The sequence below is a fragment of the Pinus tabuliformis genome, chromosome 7 (genome assembly GCF_031772625.1).
Source record: "Pinus tabuliformis cultivar Carrire ecotype Pingquan chromosome 7, CPIR1, whole genome shotgun sequence".
NCBI lineage: Eukaryota > Viridiplantae > Streptophyta > Pinopsida > Pinales > Pinaceae > Pinus > Pinus tabuliformis.
In genome coordinates this window covers 755661065-755674919 of record NC_142293.1, presented here as the reverse complement: position 1 = coordinate 755674919, position 13855 = coordinate 755661065, and the positions used below count along the sequence as shown (strand labels likewise).

Below are 13855 nucleotides of genomic sequence, written 5' to 3'. Positions count from 1 at the left end.
TCTCTCTCTCCCCGACCCTTTCTCCCCCCTCCCATGCTCTCTCTCTCTCCCCCTTTGCTTGCCCTCTCTACCCCTCTCCGTGTTTCCCTTCTCATTCTTTCTCACTCTCTCTATCCTTTCCCCACACTCTCTCCATTTAAACCCTTCTTCTCCTCTCTCTCTCTTGTTTATCCCCTTCTCTCCTTCCCCCTCCCTGTCTCTCCCTCTATTTATATCTCTCTCTCTCCACATCTACCCTCTCTCCCCTTATCATTTCCTATGTCCTCAAACCCTGCATCGTTCTCTCTCACCCTCCCATCCTCCTTACTTTCCTCCCACTCTCTTTTTGACTTTCCCTCTCCAGCAGTGATTTATATATTATATAGAGTAATTGGAAATCAAACAAATATTGTTGTTAAAATATTTTTGGTGTATTTTAAATGAAAATGTAGAATTTCTTCCATGTTTAATATGAAATTTGGAATATAACATAAATAAATAATATATATATATATATATATATGATGCATCTCAAAAACTCTAATCCCTATTGAAGTTCAATAAATTTAGAGTTCCAAATTTAATAATTGTTTATGTTTATTCATAAATTATCATAGATAGTTGTTAGAAGTTGAAATTAAAGAAAATGTGGAACCACCTATAATATGAAATTTGAAACATAACATATATAAAATTTGCATCTTAAGGTACGTGATCCTTATTCGACGTTGATAAATTTAGAGTTAGAATAAATTTATCCTACTTTGATATTTGTTAAAATAAATTTATACATATCTTTATTCACAAATTATCATAATTATTATAGATGGTTTGTTGGAAGTTGCTGATATAGACATAAGAGGAAAATGCATTTTTTAAATGTTATTGTCAAAATCGATGAATGCTTAAACAATTTCCAAGTTTTTAAAAAATAAAAACTTAATTATGTGATTTCGCCGAAGATTATCTAAACAATGTTATGGATCACAGAAGTCTAAATTCCTTAATAAAATAAATGTTTACCAAGTTTATAAATATTTAAAAAATAAAATAAAATTTATGTAAATATTTTATTTTATGTAAATTAAAATAAATATTTAATGTATGTGTGGGAGAGAGAAATTGGATTTATTTTGAAAATAAATGGATAAAAAATAAATTGAAATTCTTGTCTTTTATATTCCCATTATAATTTATTTCAATTTTTTTTGTTTGTTAAGTTGTGTGATCCTTGAGATGACTGCACGGTTAATTTTTGGCATGAGAAACCGTGACCTGGGGGCATCTAAGCAATCAAAATCACTCAAGACGGAGTTTCAAACAGATGACCTTCATATCACGAAGTGTCTTAACAGTACACCTCATCACCCTCTATTTTACGCCCCATGGGCATTGATTTATTTCAATTTGAATTGTGCTTGTATATATTTTATTTTAGTGGTGATTTATTTCATCATGGCAACTCACTAGCATTCACTCTTGACACAATAGTTCAAGATGAGATTTTGATACCAAGTTTGGAATTTAATGTTATACAAAAAAAACTTATTGCATTTTAATTTTATTTGACAGTGAGGAAAAATTTTGAAATGTCAAAAATGATTAGTAAAAAAGTTAAAACCATAAATTTGACGTATCCAAGTTCATTGTCATAGTCATAAATTTTAATAAGTGATTTAAATTCTAATGAATGATTTAAATAGAGGCTAATTTCGAGAATTTACTTAGTTGTAGTACTTATTTATTGTCACCATTATTTTGTTGGAAATGAGATTCTTATAAACACAAAGATTGGAGTAGTGACATTCGCTAGTTGAATGTCATTGACATAAATTTTATCAACAATTTTTCAATGTTATCGATGTTATCGAGATAAATTAGTGAGTTATTATGATTAGAAGATTTTTCTTCTTAAGTATAACTACTTGCACATTTACCTCATACTCATAAAGTTATATAAAATTTAAAACAACAAACACAAAAAACAAATCATTTTCATCAAATTTCCATGTCACAAGCAAGATAAATTTGAAATTCTGGACCTACTTGCAACACATTTACTTAACAATTTAACATAAAGAATAAACTAATTTGTATACCTCACATTCATAAATCTATACAAAGAGTAAAGTGACCAGCACGAAAAACAAATGATCATCATCAAAATTTGATAAGCAAGGTAAATTTGAAATTTCAAACCTACTCACAACCCATTTACTTCACCATTTATCATAAACAGTACCCTCATAAATTTGTAATGAATGGATTACTTGTAAATATTTATGTCCTACCTGCTTTTCGTCGGAGGCGTCGTTTCCTTTGGTTCCATAGTTATCCACGCTAAACAGCGTTGCAGTAGCATCAAAATTACCCTTTATCCGCGCACTATCAGTGTTGAAGCTTAATTATTCTTTGGGTGGAAAAATATTTATGTGAGATGTAGGCTAACGATGAATACGAGGTTTTCCCTGATTCTGCACACCACATTTATAACTTACTCAGCAACAATGTAGACGTTAATAATAGAATAAGTTAGAATTAAAATATAGAAAAGAAAATAATGTGTAGTTTACAGTACAACAATCTAGATGCTAATAACAGAATATATCAGAGAATTAAAAATAATTGTGGAAAAGAAAATAAACTTAATCTAGATGTTAATAAAAGAATAAATCAGAGAATTAAATGTAGTTGTGGAAAAGAAAATAAACTTAATCCTTCGTTGAAACCCATTATCACCGGATTTTCCATCGTCCTAACGTTATTCCTTCACTTAGCTTACCTTTTATCCTTTATCGGTTTACATTAAAATTTATGGCTTAAATATTTTTTAAATATAATTGTTTATTTTTTCTATTTTTATTCCTAGTAAGCTGGATTTATGTCAATTCTACAGTCTGGAAATATTTCAACATCCAACAAAAAAGGAGTGAGGTTAATTGTTTAATCTGATCCCTATCTATCAAGTCTCGAAATCTACAATCCAAAAAAGAAGGCAAGGGCCATTGAAGTCACCAGAGCCATCCCAATCATAAGCGCAATCATAGTGGTTAGTTCTTTGTGGAACTCTACTAGGAAGAGAACATTCTTGATGGCACAAGATGAGATTAGCAAAACAAAGGTTAGAATGGAGTGGAATTGTCTCCACAAAGTAAATAGAAGAAAATGTGGGACAATGATATTAGATAGTCTGCGACACTGTTGTTAGTGCCAAATGTTTACACACAAATTACAAATTATGTAATGGAAAATAAAAAATTATAGGGAATGTGCTTGTAGAAAATTACAAATTATGTATAATGGAAAATAAAAAATTATAGGGAATGTGCTGGTAGATTCTCCTAGGTCCTTAATTTCATATCAAGAAATCAGATGGCAGTGTCTCTTTCCTTGTCAAAAAAATAGCAATTTTGGACATCCCGACTTCTGAGAAGGAGAATGAGAATCCAAAAACCCTCCCCTCTCATTAATATATTTATTCCCCTGTGATTAATATGTTTAGGTTCAGTTTTTAAACTCCTTTTCCTTACCATTATTGCGTTGTGATAATGACAAAATTGTCATTACTAATATCTATGTTTTATGTTTTATTGATATGGTTTAATTTTCATATTTAATATTTTTATTTTGTTATTATTGTGTTGTTATTTATATAAAAATTGTTGCAGGACAGTGTAGTCTCTGCTATTAAAATTAAAGATTACGTTGCTACAAAATTTGTATATAGAAATTGTTAGTTTAATATGACATATTTAAACCCATATTAATAAAATATGGAGTAGATTAATAAATTTAGAAAGCACAAAGCAAAATCTTGTAATTCAATTACTAAGTAACTTTGGTAGCACTTGTTCAAATTACATTTACATTATGTGCATATACAAGTAAATGGATGTCGCATCCATATACATCTGAATCACAAATTGTTTAGTACAATGCACAATTACGTTGCGTTGATCAATTTGGCATGGGCTTTAACATGATGCTAGAGTCTTGCCTGAGAAGGGACTAATAATGTGAAACTTATGAGGTATTTTTCTTGGGATTCTTTTGGGTTAATCATTCAACCATTGACCGTCTCATAACTTGTCGATGTTTTGAAAAAGAGATAAGAAACAATATTTATTAATACTTCTTTGGTTTTTCTAAAATTTATCTTACTAAGTCTAATAACTGTGAAAAATAATGGAGAAGGTAAGAATTATTACAATATCAAGGCGGTATAACATGGCTTATTAATATTACATGTTTAAAATATCATAATTCACTTCATATGATACTTATTCATATGACTTTTTTTAATCAATTTAATTAAAAGTGTAAAAATATCATAACTACTTTATAAATCAATCTAACCTTTAATTTGTGTGTAGTATTATTTATATTTTGGAATATTTCATTAAAATTAAATCTCTACTATTCACTTATTAGTAATGATTAGATTAAAATTACGAAATGCCTATTCCAAAACAAACAGGCCTATCTGCATAATTGTCATCCAAAATCTCCATCGAGTTTAGCTTCGCCCATGTAACAGCCCCTGGTTGATTTCTTATGTAAATAAAAATAAAAGCAAGATCATGGGACACGTATTCCAAGTTGAATGTTGGGCAAAGCATAGCGATGGGTATCCCTAGTGATTGATTAATGGCTATGAAAATTGACAAAGGCATTGGCAAAGGCAAAGAGGCAATAATTGACATCTTATTTATGAAAATAAAGGAAATAGGAGAAAAAGGAGATGAAGGGTTACAGATTTGCAAAATTGAAGGAAAATGAAGAAAATAAAGGCCTCAATGATAAAAAGACTTTTGAGGATCAGTTCCCAACCTTTTGCCAGTTCAATTTTGGAGCTCTTTTTTATTCTCTCGTTCTCTCATACTCTTGCACACTTGAGCATTCTTGGAGCTTGCTTGGAGCACTTTAAGATTCACTTGGATTTGGAGAAAGAAGGCAAAGGAAACAAGGAAAGCACAAGGGAACATCTGGATTAGTCGCTACAGCTGAATTTCTTTGCAGGTAACAGGTTGCATGTGTGTTTTTCTTGTTGATTTATGGATGTATGGCATATGCATGTGATTATTTGGTTATGTGTTGTCAATGGTATGGAGGATTGCCTAGATTTACAATGCTTTTAGCCTTTCCTTGCCATTTCCTAGATAGCCATGGTGTTGTGGGTTTTCCTGATTGATTGTTTTCTGGTTGGTGCTCATAATTCCTTATGGTCGTGAGTTGGAACAAACACTTTGGAAGCCTTGGAACAGCTTGGGTTGAGTTACTATTCCTGGCGCCTAGGTTGGGACAAACACTTTGGAGCCCTTGGTGGGTTGAGATACTAGTCCCTGGAGTCGAGTTGCACAAATGCTATGGAGTCTTGGAAGGCTGTGGGTTGAAATACTAGTTCCCGGAATCCTGGACAACTTGGGTAGAGACCGATCTGGTTGGTGTTAGTGATCTCCGACCGTGAGGTGGAATCACTGGTTGAGGGTTGAGGTGGTTTTGCCTTTGGAAGTATTGGTTTGGTTTTGTTTGGTTTATTGCATGACATTCCACATTCATGCTTGGAATATGGCGTGGGGGTGATTGGTTGAAAGAGAGATTTGGTTCAGCTCAATCTATGGTCGAGTGGTACGTGGAAGTCCCTGACTTGGTTGGTATTTTCATATATTAATAAGAGTTATTCTTCTATTGTGATTCATGCATATTTGTAGTGATTATGTTGGTGATATTATGGTTGAGTTGCCATGGTTCCTATGTTGGTTATTTACTAGTTATTTGTTGGTTACATGACGTATGTTATTTATGGCTCTTGTCATGAATGGTTTAACTATTGATTGGTTGATGAATGTATGGACTAATAAGTGTTGTTGCAGCGATGTGGAGAAGGCGTAGGGCTTTTTTGTTGATTCTCAGATGAATATCAAACTTTTATGATCAGATATGCATTCATGACCTGTAGCTTACATGTATGTCATGTGTTTGACGAAATGCCTAGTATGTTCTGGTCAATCTAGGTTAGATTCTGAGTTGAGATTGAAATTCTAGCTTTGTTATAGTGTCAATTATGATTCTCTAGTGAACTTATTGAATTAATGAACATATATGTATTTATAACCTACAGGTACTATGTACACAAAGTGTTTGTATAAATGAGTAATTCGGACCTCCAACTTCCCGAGGTCATAACTTTGGCATATGATCTTTGTTTGACTATCATAATACCTCGTTTCCAATCTCACACTTTTCTAGTCTCTCTGTTTTCCCTGAAAAATGTCGTTTAGGCCCTCAAAACGGCCTTGGAAGTTTAGAACCTGAGAAAACTGCCAAAAATAGAAAGTTTTGTTAAATTTAAGGAGACGAAACTGAAAAGAAATAGTGTTGGGTCAAGTTGGGCTGATAATAGTGTGATCATGTGTCACTGGGTGGTTGCAGTCAGTTCTGGACATATGGACCCAATTTTCCATAAGTGCATCTCAGCAATCGAGTCTCGCATAGTAACTCTCATCTTCATATTTACCCTAATGAACAAGTTAAAATGGGTAAATATGAGATGAGGTGGTTACAGTTCATTACCTTCGTTGTTTCGTACATTTTGTGTTTAGTGAGCCAAATAAAGGTTTTGATTCGGGGCTCCAATGTCATCATTGTAAAGTCCCCATCATCCAAATAACACTAAAATGTATAAAATGGCGCTTCGCACCCAACACATTGTCGCCATCAAATTTAAAGCCATACTTTGCCTTCCACAACTTTTTTTCTAAACAATCCATACAAATCAACGCGTATAATGCTTTTCGTGGCACTTATTATTTTGATTCTTTTAAAAGTGCACAAAAGTTAATGATACTCATCTCAATTTCCCACATAACCAAAAGCGATCGAAGTCCTTATATGACTTTTGTGATTTGCCCTACAACCATATACGTGCAACACTATGCGGGTAAGATAGGTTGTAACTAAGGAACTAATCATGGAAATTTCTGCATATTATTCAATCACACAGGCTTCCATAAAGAGACAATTAAATAATAATTGAAGGCAAAACAATTTTCAATAATAATCGAACATTCGTGCAACACTTGAAGCATAGATTTATAAGCTTTAATTAAGGAATGAATCATGAAAATTATATTCAATCATGTAGAATTCAGCCAGACACAGTACAAAAACCATAGAAGGAAAAGCACCTTTTAATAATAATCGAACATACATGCAATACCAATAGTTAAGAAATCATTGAATACAGATCAATTTCCAATAATAATCGAACATATCCATATCCAAATCGAACATACATGCAATCCCTGCAATACCAACAGTAGAAAAAACCATTGAAGGCATAATAGAGTTTAATAATTGAACATACATGCAATACCAATAGTTAAGAAATCATTGAATACAGATCAACTTTCAATAATAATCGAACATATCCATATCCATACCTGACGTACCATGGCTCATAATCTTGAAAACAAGAACGATAACTTCAATTGCTTTCTTAACTTCAATTGCTTTCTTTGTTTAAGATAGCAAAGAATTTGTGATTTTTGCATCTCTATTTACTCACAAAGAAGTTAAAAATCATTACATTAATGAAGCTCTCGTATGGGTACAAATATCAATGGGGAGTAATGATAGTGATGGAAGTTGCACAAATCTTGAAGGTGGCATAGAATCTGACTAAAAAAACGATTATTTCATTAAGCTCAATGTGCATGTGTCATGAAGATGGAAATAAGACCTTCAAAATATGAACCAATAGGATGATTACAAATTGGTTCATATCTATCTATCTATATATATATATATATATATATATATATATATAAAACTAAACATTAGATAATATATTGGTCAAAACTCAACTAATGGGTAGTCAAAAGCAAATCGATTGCTAGAGTCTTGCCTTGGCAGAAACTAATAATGACAAAATTGTCATTACCAATATATAAATTGTACTAGTATGGTTTAATTTTCATATCTATGTTCTACTCATATGGTTTCTTTAATTTTAGAAAGAAAGGTCATGTATATCTAATCTAAAGAGAAAATTCACATTGATCTTTTAATATGTTAATATAAAAGTCATACTTGGTTTTAAATTAAAAATTTCTACTCAAAAAGAATTTTTATTTTTATTTTTCAACATTATCATATGAGAGATCTTTAATTTTTTAATTAATTGTTTTAATTGATAAGAAAAGCAGTAGCAACAACGACCAGTTAATTTACAGTTCAGCGAAATGTTTCACGTATACAAGATACATGAAGTTTGTACGCAGGTTTACGAATGCAGGAACTCTGTGTGCCTCATTTGCATCCTCGCCCATTGTCTTCAGGTCTAGGGTGGCAGCTAGGGCTACTATGAGTTGTCCAAAGAATCCATTCAGCCAGAAGCAATAGAGCTTGGCATGAATTACAATGGAGTTGCAATAACCCTCAATGGCCATTATTGGGTGGTTATTCAAGGAGCTTTTAAGCCCGCAAGGATTCATGGACTGAAAGAACGCATGAGTAGGATGGAGTTCAGTGAATTGTTTGTGCAAATACCTAAACAAGGTGTTCATCAAGGTTACGAGAGTACCTACAAATTGTTTGACAAAACCTTTCAAACATTTGAGGTTACTCCTTTGCCTGTGGAGGTCGTTCATGGCTCAATCCCGACAAATCAAGGAGTTGGGAATTTGGCTTCTTAAAAATTCCCATTTTTTGTCAGATCCTTGTTCGAAGAGTCCTCCCTATGCATCATGGTCAAAGAAGAGGGTTATGTTCTTAGGCTCGCAACCAACATTCAGAAGCGGACAATAATTCTTGTGCGGGCAATGAGATTCCTTTTCGAAGGCAGGGAGCTCAAAATGGAGAATTGTCTCAAAAATTACGGCACCCAGAATGATGCCTTTATATCTCTTGTTGCATGTTTAAATGGTGGTTCCTAGGGAAGAGGGAAAGTCTTAGATTCGAAGCCCAAAACTTTTAAGGATGTCCTTAACCCATAGGGGCTTCACTAGGGGACCATTACCATACCACATGCGTTCATATTGGGGGATATATATCGAGGAAAAAATGGCATAATATATTGAGCATATAATAAGTGGTAAAGGATTTTTATATTAGTGAGTATAAAAAATGGAGCTCAAAGTTAATGAAAAAATATAAAGGGGTATAAAAATGTTAATGACAAAATGGATATCTACAATATCTAGTGAAAGTAGGGATTTTTTAAATTGGAAGGTGTATTGTGTTCGTATTGGTAGGGGGTTGAATAATGTAATTTCTAGCGGTATTTTCCAATATGTAATCAAATTAGGGGTATTGTTTAGTATGGCACGAACGCATGTGATATGTCAAAGGTTCATTGAGTGAAGTCCCTATGCCTTAAAACCCTATTCCAGTTCTTAGATTCCAAAAGAATTCTCTGGGCAAGCTTTTGTGGTGGAGCAATCTAAGGACACACAAAAGCTTTCAATAAATGTTATTATCTCAAAGATTAGGGTAGCAGATTACAAACGTAGGGTGATTATCTCTCATTTTAATGGGTTTTGGCCCTCTTCCTCTGCCTTCTGGGATTGGGTTCACCAAAAAAGGTCCCCATGATGTTGAGTTTTTTTTTTGTTCAAAATGATTTTTTGTGGTTGTATTTAAAAATATGGAAGATCTGCAGAAGGCCTTTTACCAGGACCTTGGTTTTGGGGCCAAGTTGGTCTTTCGGTTCAGCCATGGTTTCCGAATTTTAATTTCACTGCTATGAAATTGCTAGCCACTCTAGTTTGGGTAAGGCTCCCAAACTTACCTCTTCACTAGATTCAGGCAAAGATCCTAGCGGAAATTCAATAGGTCATTTCATTAAACTAGACAATAATACATTGGCTCAAGGGATCATCAAATTTGTCTGAATATCCGTAGAAGTGGATCTTAGTGAAGGTTTATAGGACAAAATGATCCTCATGCGTGAGGAAAAATAATTTCATCAACCACTGGATTACGAAAACACCGATTTAAGTTGTAGAACAGGTCAACAACCTGGGCACCTTCAGAATTCATGTCCTTATTCAAAAGTGGCATACGACACCCAAGATCCAAATAAATCCAGTCGTGGATGGAGAGATTCGAAGATTGCTTCAAGCTCCAAGAATTCTAGAGATCATAAGAAGGATTATGTTGAGCAGCAAAAGCCATCCCCTAACAACTCAGCTTCTCCAAATCTAGTTCAACACCCAATGGCATTATCTCATCCCTTTGCAGAGAGGACCCTAATGAAAAAGGTCAATGATAAGGATTAAATTATGATAGTTTAGGCATGATAGTTTAGGCAATCAATGGGTGAAAACACACTCATGAGTCTAACTACTTCGACACCAAGAAAGAAATAATAGTGAGGGCAGATTCGACAGCTATAGAGTTCCTTCAAAATATCAAGGATAGGGCTCCACCTTCAGCTATGACTAATAGTTTTGTAGGTTCAATTGATGTAAGAAAGATATGTTGAAGAATGTAACTAGGTTCGGTCTTCGTAAATTGTATTTGAGTCATAATGAAATGTATTTATAGGTCAAAGTCCCCATTAAGGACTTCTAGGTTTTGTCTTGAGTCAATACAGTCATTTTCCATTTTGTGAGACCCTTCTTGGGTTTTTGAATCATGTAAAAAAAATTATTACTAAGTAAAATAAGTCATTTGTTACCTCCACACCAAGTCGGCCCTTGCCTGATAAAGTTGGCCTACAAGAGGAAAATTCAACCCACAGAAAAGGGTATATATAGAAGTGAAGTTTGATTCATTTCAAGCATCACTAACGCAAGTTCGATATCCAAGAGAAGGAAGCAGAAGAATACAAAATTGCAGAAGAAAAAGGAGATTTTCTGGAGAAGGAAAATAAAATTTTTGGGTTGTTTCTCTCTCACAAGTGTGAATTTACTGGGTTATTTGTTGAAAGGTTGAAGTGTTGCATCAAGGTCGAGTTCCTGTTGCTGCATCTAGGTCGAAATATTGTTGTTGTTCCTAGGTCAAATTGTTGTTGCTACTAGGTCGAAGTTGCTAATAGGTCGAAAGTTGCTACTAGGTCAAATTTTTTGTTGTCGTTATTGGATCAAAGTTTCTATTGTTGATACTGGGTCAAAGGTTTGTTGCTACATCTAGGTCGAAGTTGTTGTTGGAAGGTTATCATCTACAGAAGAAGGGAAGGGCTCACTTGATGGTTGGAGGAAGTCTGTGTCTAGGTCAAGGACTCTTGGATCATCTTGTGAAACTATTGAAGGAAGAGTTGTTGACTGGGTTTTCCCCTAGATAGGCGTTTTTCTCTCGTTGTTTGCCTACATCTGGTGTCTTTGATCTTTGTGTTATGGTTTTGGTAATTGCTTGATGAACTAAGTTGAGAAAAAAAACGCAAGAAAGTTAATAAGAACATAAAAATATCACAAGTAATTATGAACATAAAGAAAATCTTTCTGCTTTTTTTATTTTCCAACATGGTATCAAAGCTAAGGTGAAGAAGAAGGAAGAAAGAAGCCTAAAGATCTATTGAAAGGAAAATAAGGAGTTTTAAGAAGTTTGAATACGGGTCATCAAATAAAAGGGTCATATAAGAAGTCAAGCCTACTATCTTCAAGAACAATGTCTAACTCAATGAAGGGAGAAAACAAATTAGGAGCATCCAATTACAGGGCATGGAAAAAGAGGATAGATCTCATCCTCGATAATAATAAAATCTTGGATCTAGTTAAAGAAAAAGTAGAGAAGCCTACAAATGAACCAAGTGATGCAGAGAAGGCAAAGTTCGGAGAAACAAAGATATTGACCATAATCGTAATGGTGGATGGAATGAAGGACAACCTCATCCCATATATATCCAACATAGATTCCGCTCAAAATATGTATGAGGCCTTATCCAAATTATTCACAATCAAGAATTTTTCTCAAATTGCAAGTCTTAAGAATGAACTAATAACTATGAAGATAACAGAGGAGGACACTGTGGCATCCTTCCTTGTAAGAATAGCTAAAATCAAAGATGAACTCTAGGCAATAGATGAGATAGTACCTAAAAAGGAGCTTGTAATCACTGCAGTTCTAGGATTACCAACATCTTGGAGTGCCTTTTCATCAGGTATCAACATTTGGAAAGAAACTCCTACATTCAAACAATTATGGGATGCATGTAGTCACAAAAAAGTCAAAATTTCATTAAGCAACAAAGAGAATGAAGAGGAAAAAATTTCAAATGCCTATTCCGCTCATCACAAGAACAAAGGAACCTTCAAGAAGTCTAAAGGGCCTAGAAGGAAGGTAGACCTATCCAAGATTGAATGCTACAATTGTCACAAGATGGGTCACTATAGAAGCAATTGTCCTGAGAATCCGAAAAATAAGAAGAGAGAAAGGGAACATGCAAATGTTGTTGATGAAGGACCACCAAAGAAGAACAAGATGGAAGAATCCAAAGTCAAAGACTTATTTGCTAGGGACTCTTAGGACTCTATCCCTTATATATCCTTCTACTCTAAAGTTTTGAATTATTTTCCTTTATGCTTTGATTTCTAGTACTTATAGGTTTCACATGCTTTGGAAAAATATTTTGAATTGTTTTAATATAGTTATAAGTATCCCTCAAGATTGGATTGAGAGGGAACCATTATCATTTTTAAAAGATAAGTATCTTATTCCTTGTATTATCCTTTTCATATTTGGTTTCCTTCTCTTATCTAAACGAGGTTGTACTAGATGCTAATAACATTTCTTTTCATATTTTCCCTGTTTAGGAAAAGCTCATTGATATGCTCAAGGGCTATGGAGAAGATCTTACAACACAAAGCTTGATAAAAGTTCTATTGGAATTGATGTCCTACAAGGTTTGTCTAGAAAAAAACTCAAAGGTATGTTCTAGATCATAAGTTTTGTTCTATTCATGATAAAGGTATATTCAGTAATTCTAACAAATTCGCTTTACATTACTAACAAGTGTTATGTCTAGGACCTGTGAATCTTAAAGATTCTTATTTGGGTGATTAATCATTAGATTGAATCTACCCTCATTAAAATCATCACATTTATGGAACCCTAAAAGGTTCTTTGTGAAACCCTAACCTAAGGGTATGTCAATGCTAATGTGAAAACCCTAGCCTACTTAGGGTTACTGATGAAATCTAGAAAATACTATCCTTTTGATGTTTAGGGTTTTGATGGTAATGTCATGTTTGGGGCTTTAGTATTGCGTGGAAACCCTAGCCCTCTAGGGTTAGATGATAATGCATTCCTAGACCTTGAGTTTTTGGTAAATTAGGGTTTTTGAGCAAAACCCTTATAATATCTAGAGTAAGCTTCTAGGAATGAAACCCTAGGTGTATGTTTGTACGTCTAATGAAAACGCTAGCCTAATCAAGATCATTATATCTCTGACTTTAAATGTATTGATATTTGTGTCTGGGGCTTACCTAATGGATATTGATATGCTTGTGCGTGATTATGAAATCCTAAATATGTATATGTGTTAACCTAATCGTTGATGCTCATAGTATGTAAATTCTAGGGTTTATAACTAAGCCTTAGTAGAATGTCAAGATATGGTGATATTGTTTCTATTATGATGATAAAATCTAGGGTTTACAAAAAAAAATTGGTCATATTGTTGAACCTTAGATTGTGCTATGATTGGTTTTGATTGTTGAAGCTTAGCGTATGAAATCTAGGGTTTGCATTAAATCCTAGTAGAAGTCTATCATATGGGTTATAAAGTTGTTGTTTGAATTGCTTCTAAGGTTTGCAATATATTATAGTAGAGTTTGTCATATCTCTGAAAGAAATATTGAGGCCCTAGATATAATGAGACTAATGTGATCTAGGGTTTGTAACAAAACCTAAGCAAGAACTTGAAGTTTAAAGT

The 13855-nt window shown here is 33.6% G+C and overlaps 1 protein-coding gene across 1 annotated transcript in view; it reads right to left on the bottom strand.

The window, feature by feature from the left end:
* The window catches only part of LOC149249721 (putative polygalacturonase At1g80170), a 116214-nt gene that overhangs the window by 27273 nt on the left and 75086 nt on the right, over nucleotides 1-13855 (bottom strand). The window contains exon 2 of the mRNA XM_089458769.1: nucleotides 2271-2453. Coding sequence (XP_089314895.1) covers nucleotides 2271-2341 — 71 coding nt within the window. The 5' untranslated portion in view covers nucleotides 2342-2453. The remainder of the gene's footprint in view (nucleotides 1-2270; nucleotides 2454-13855) is intronic.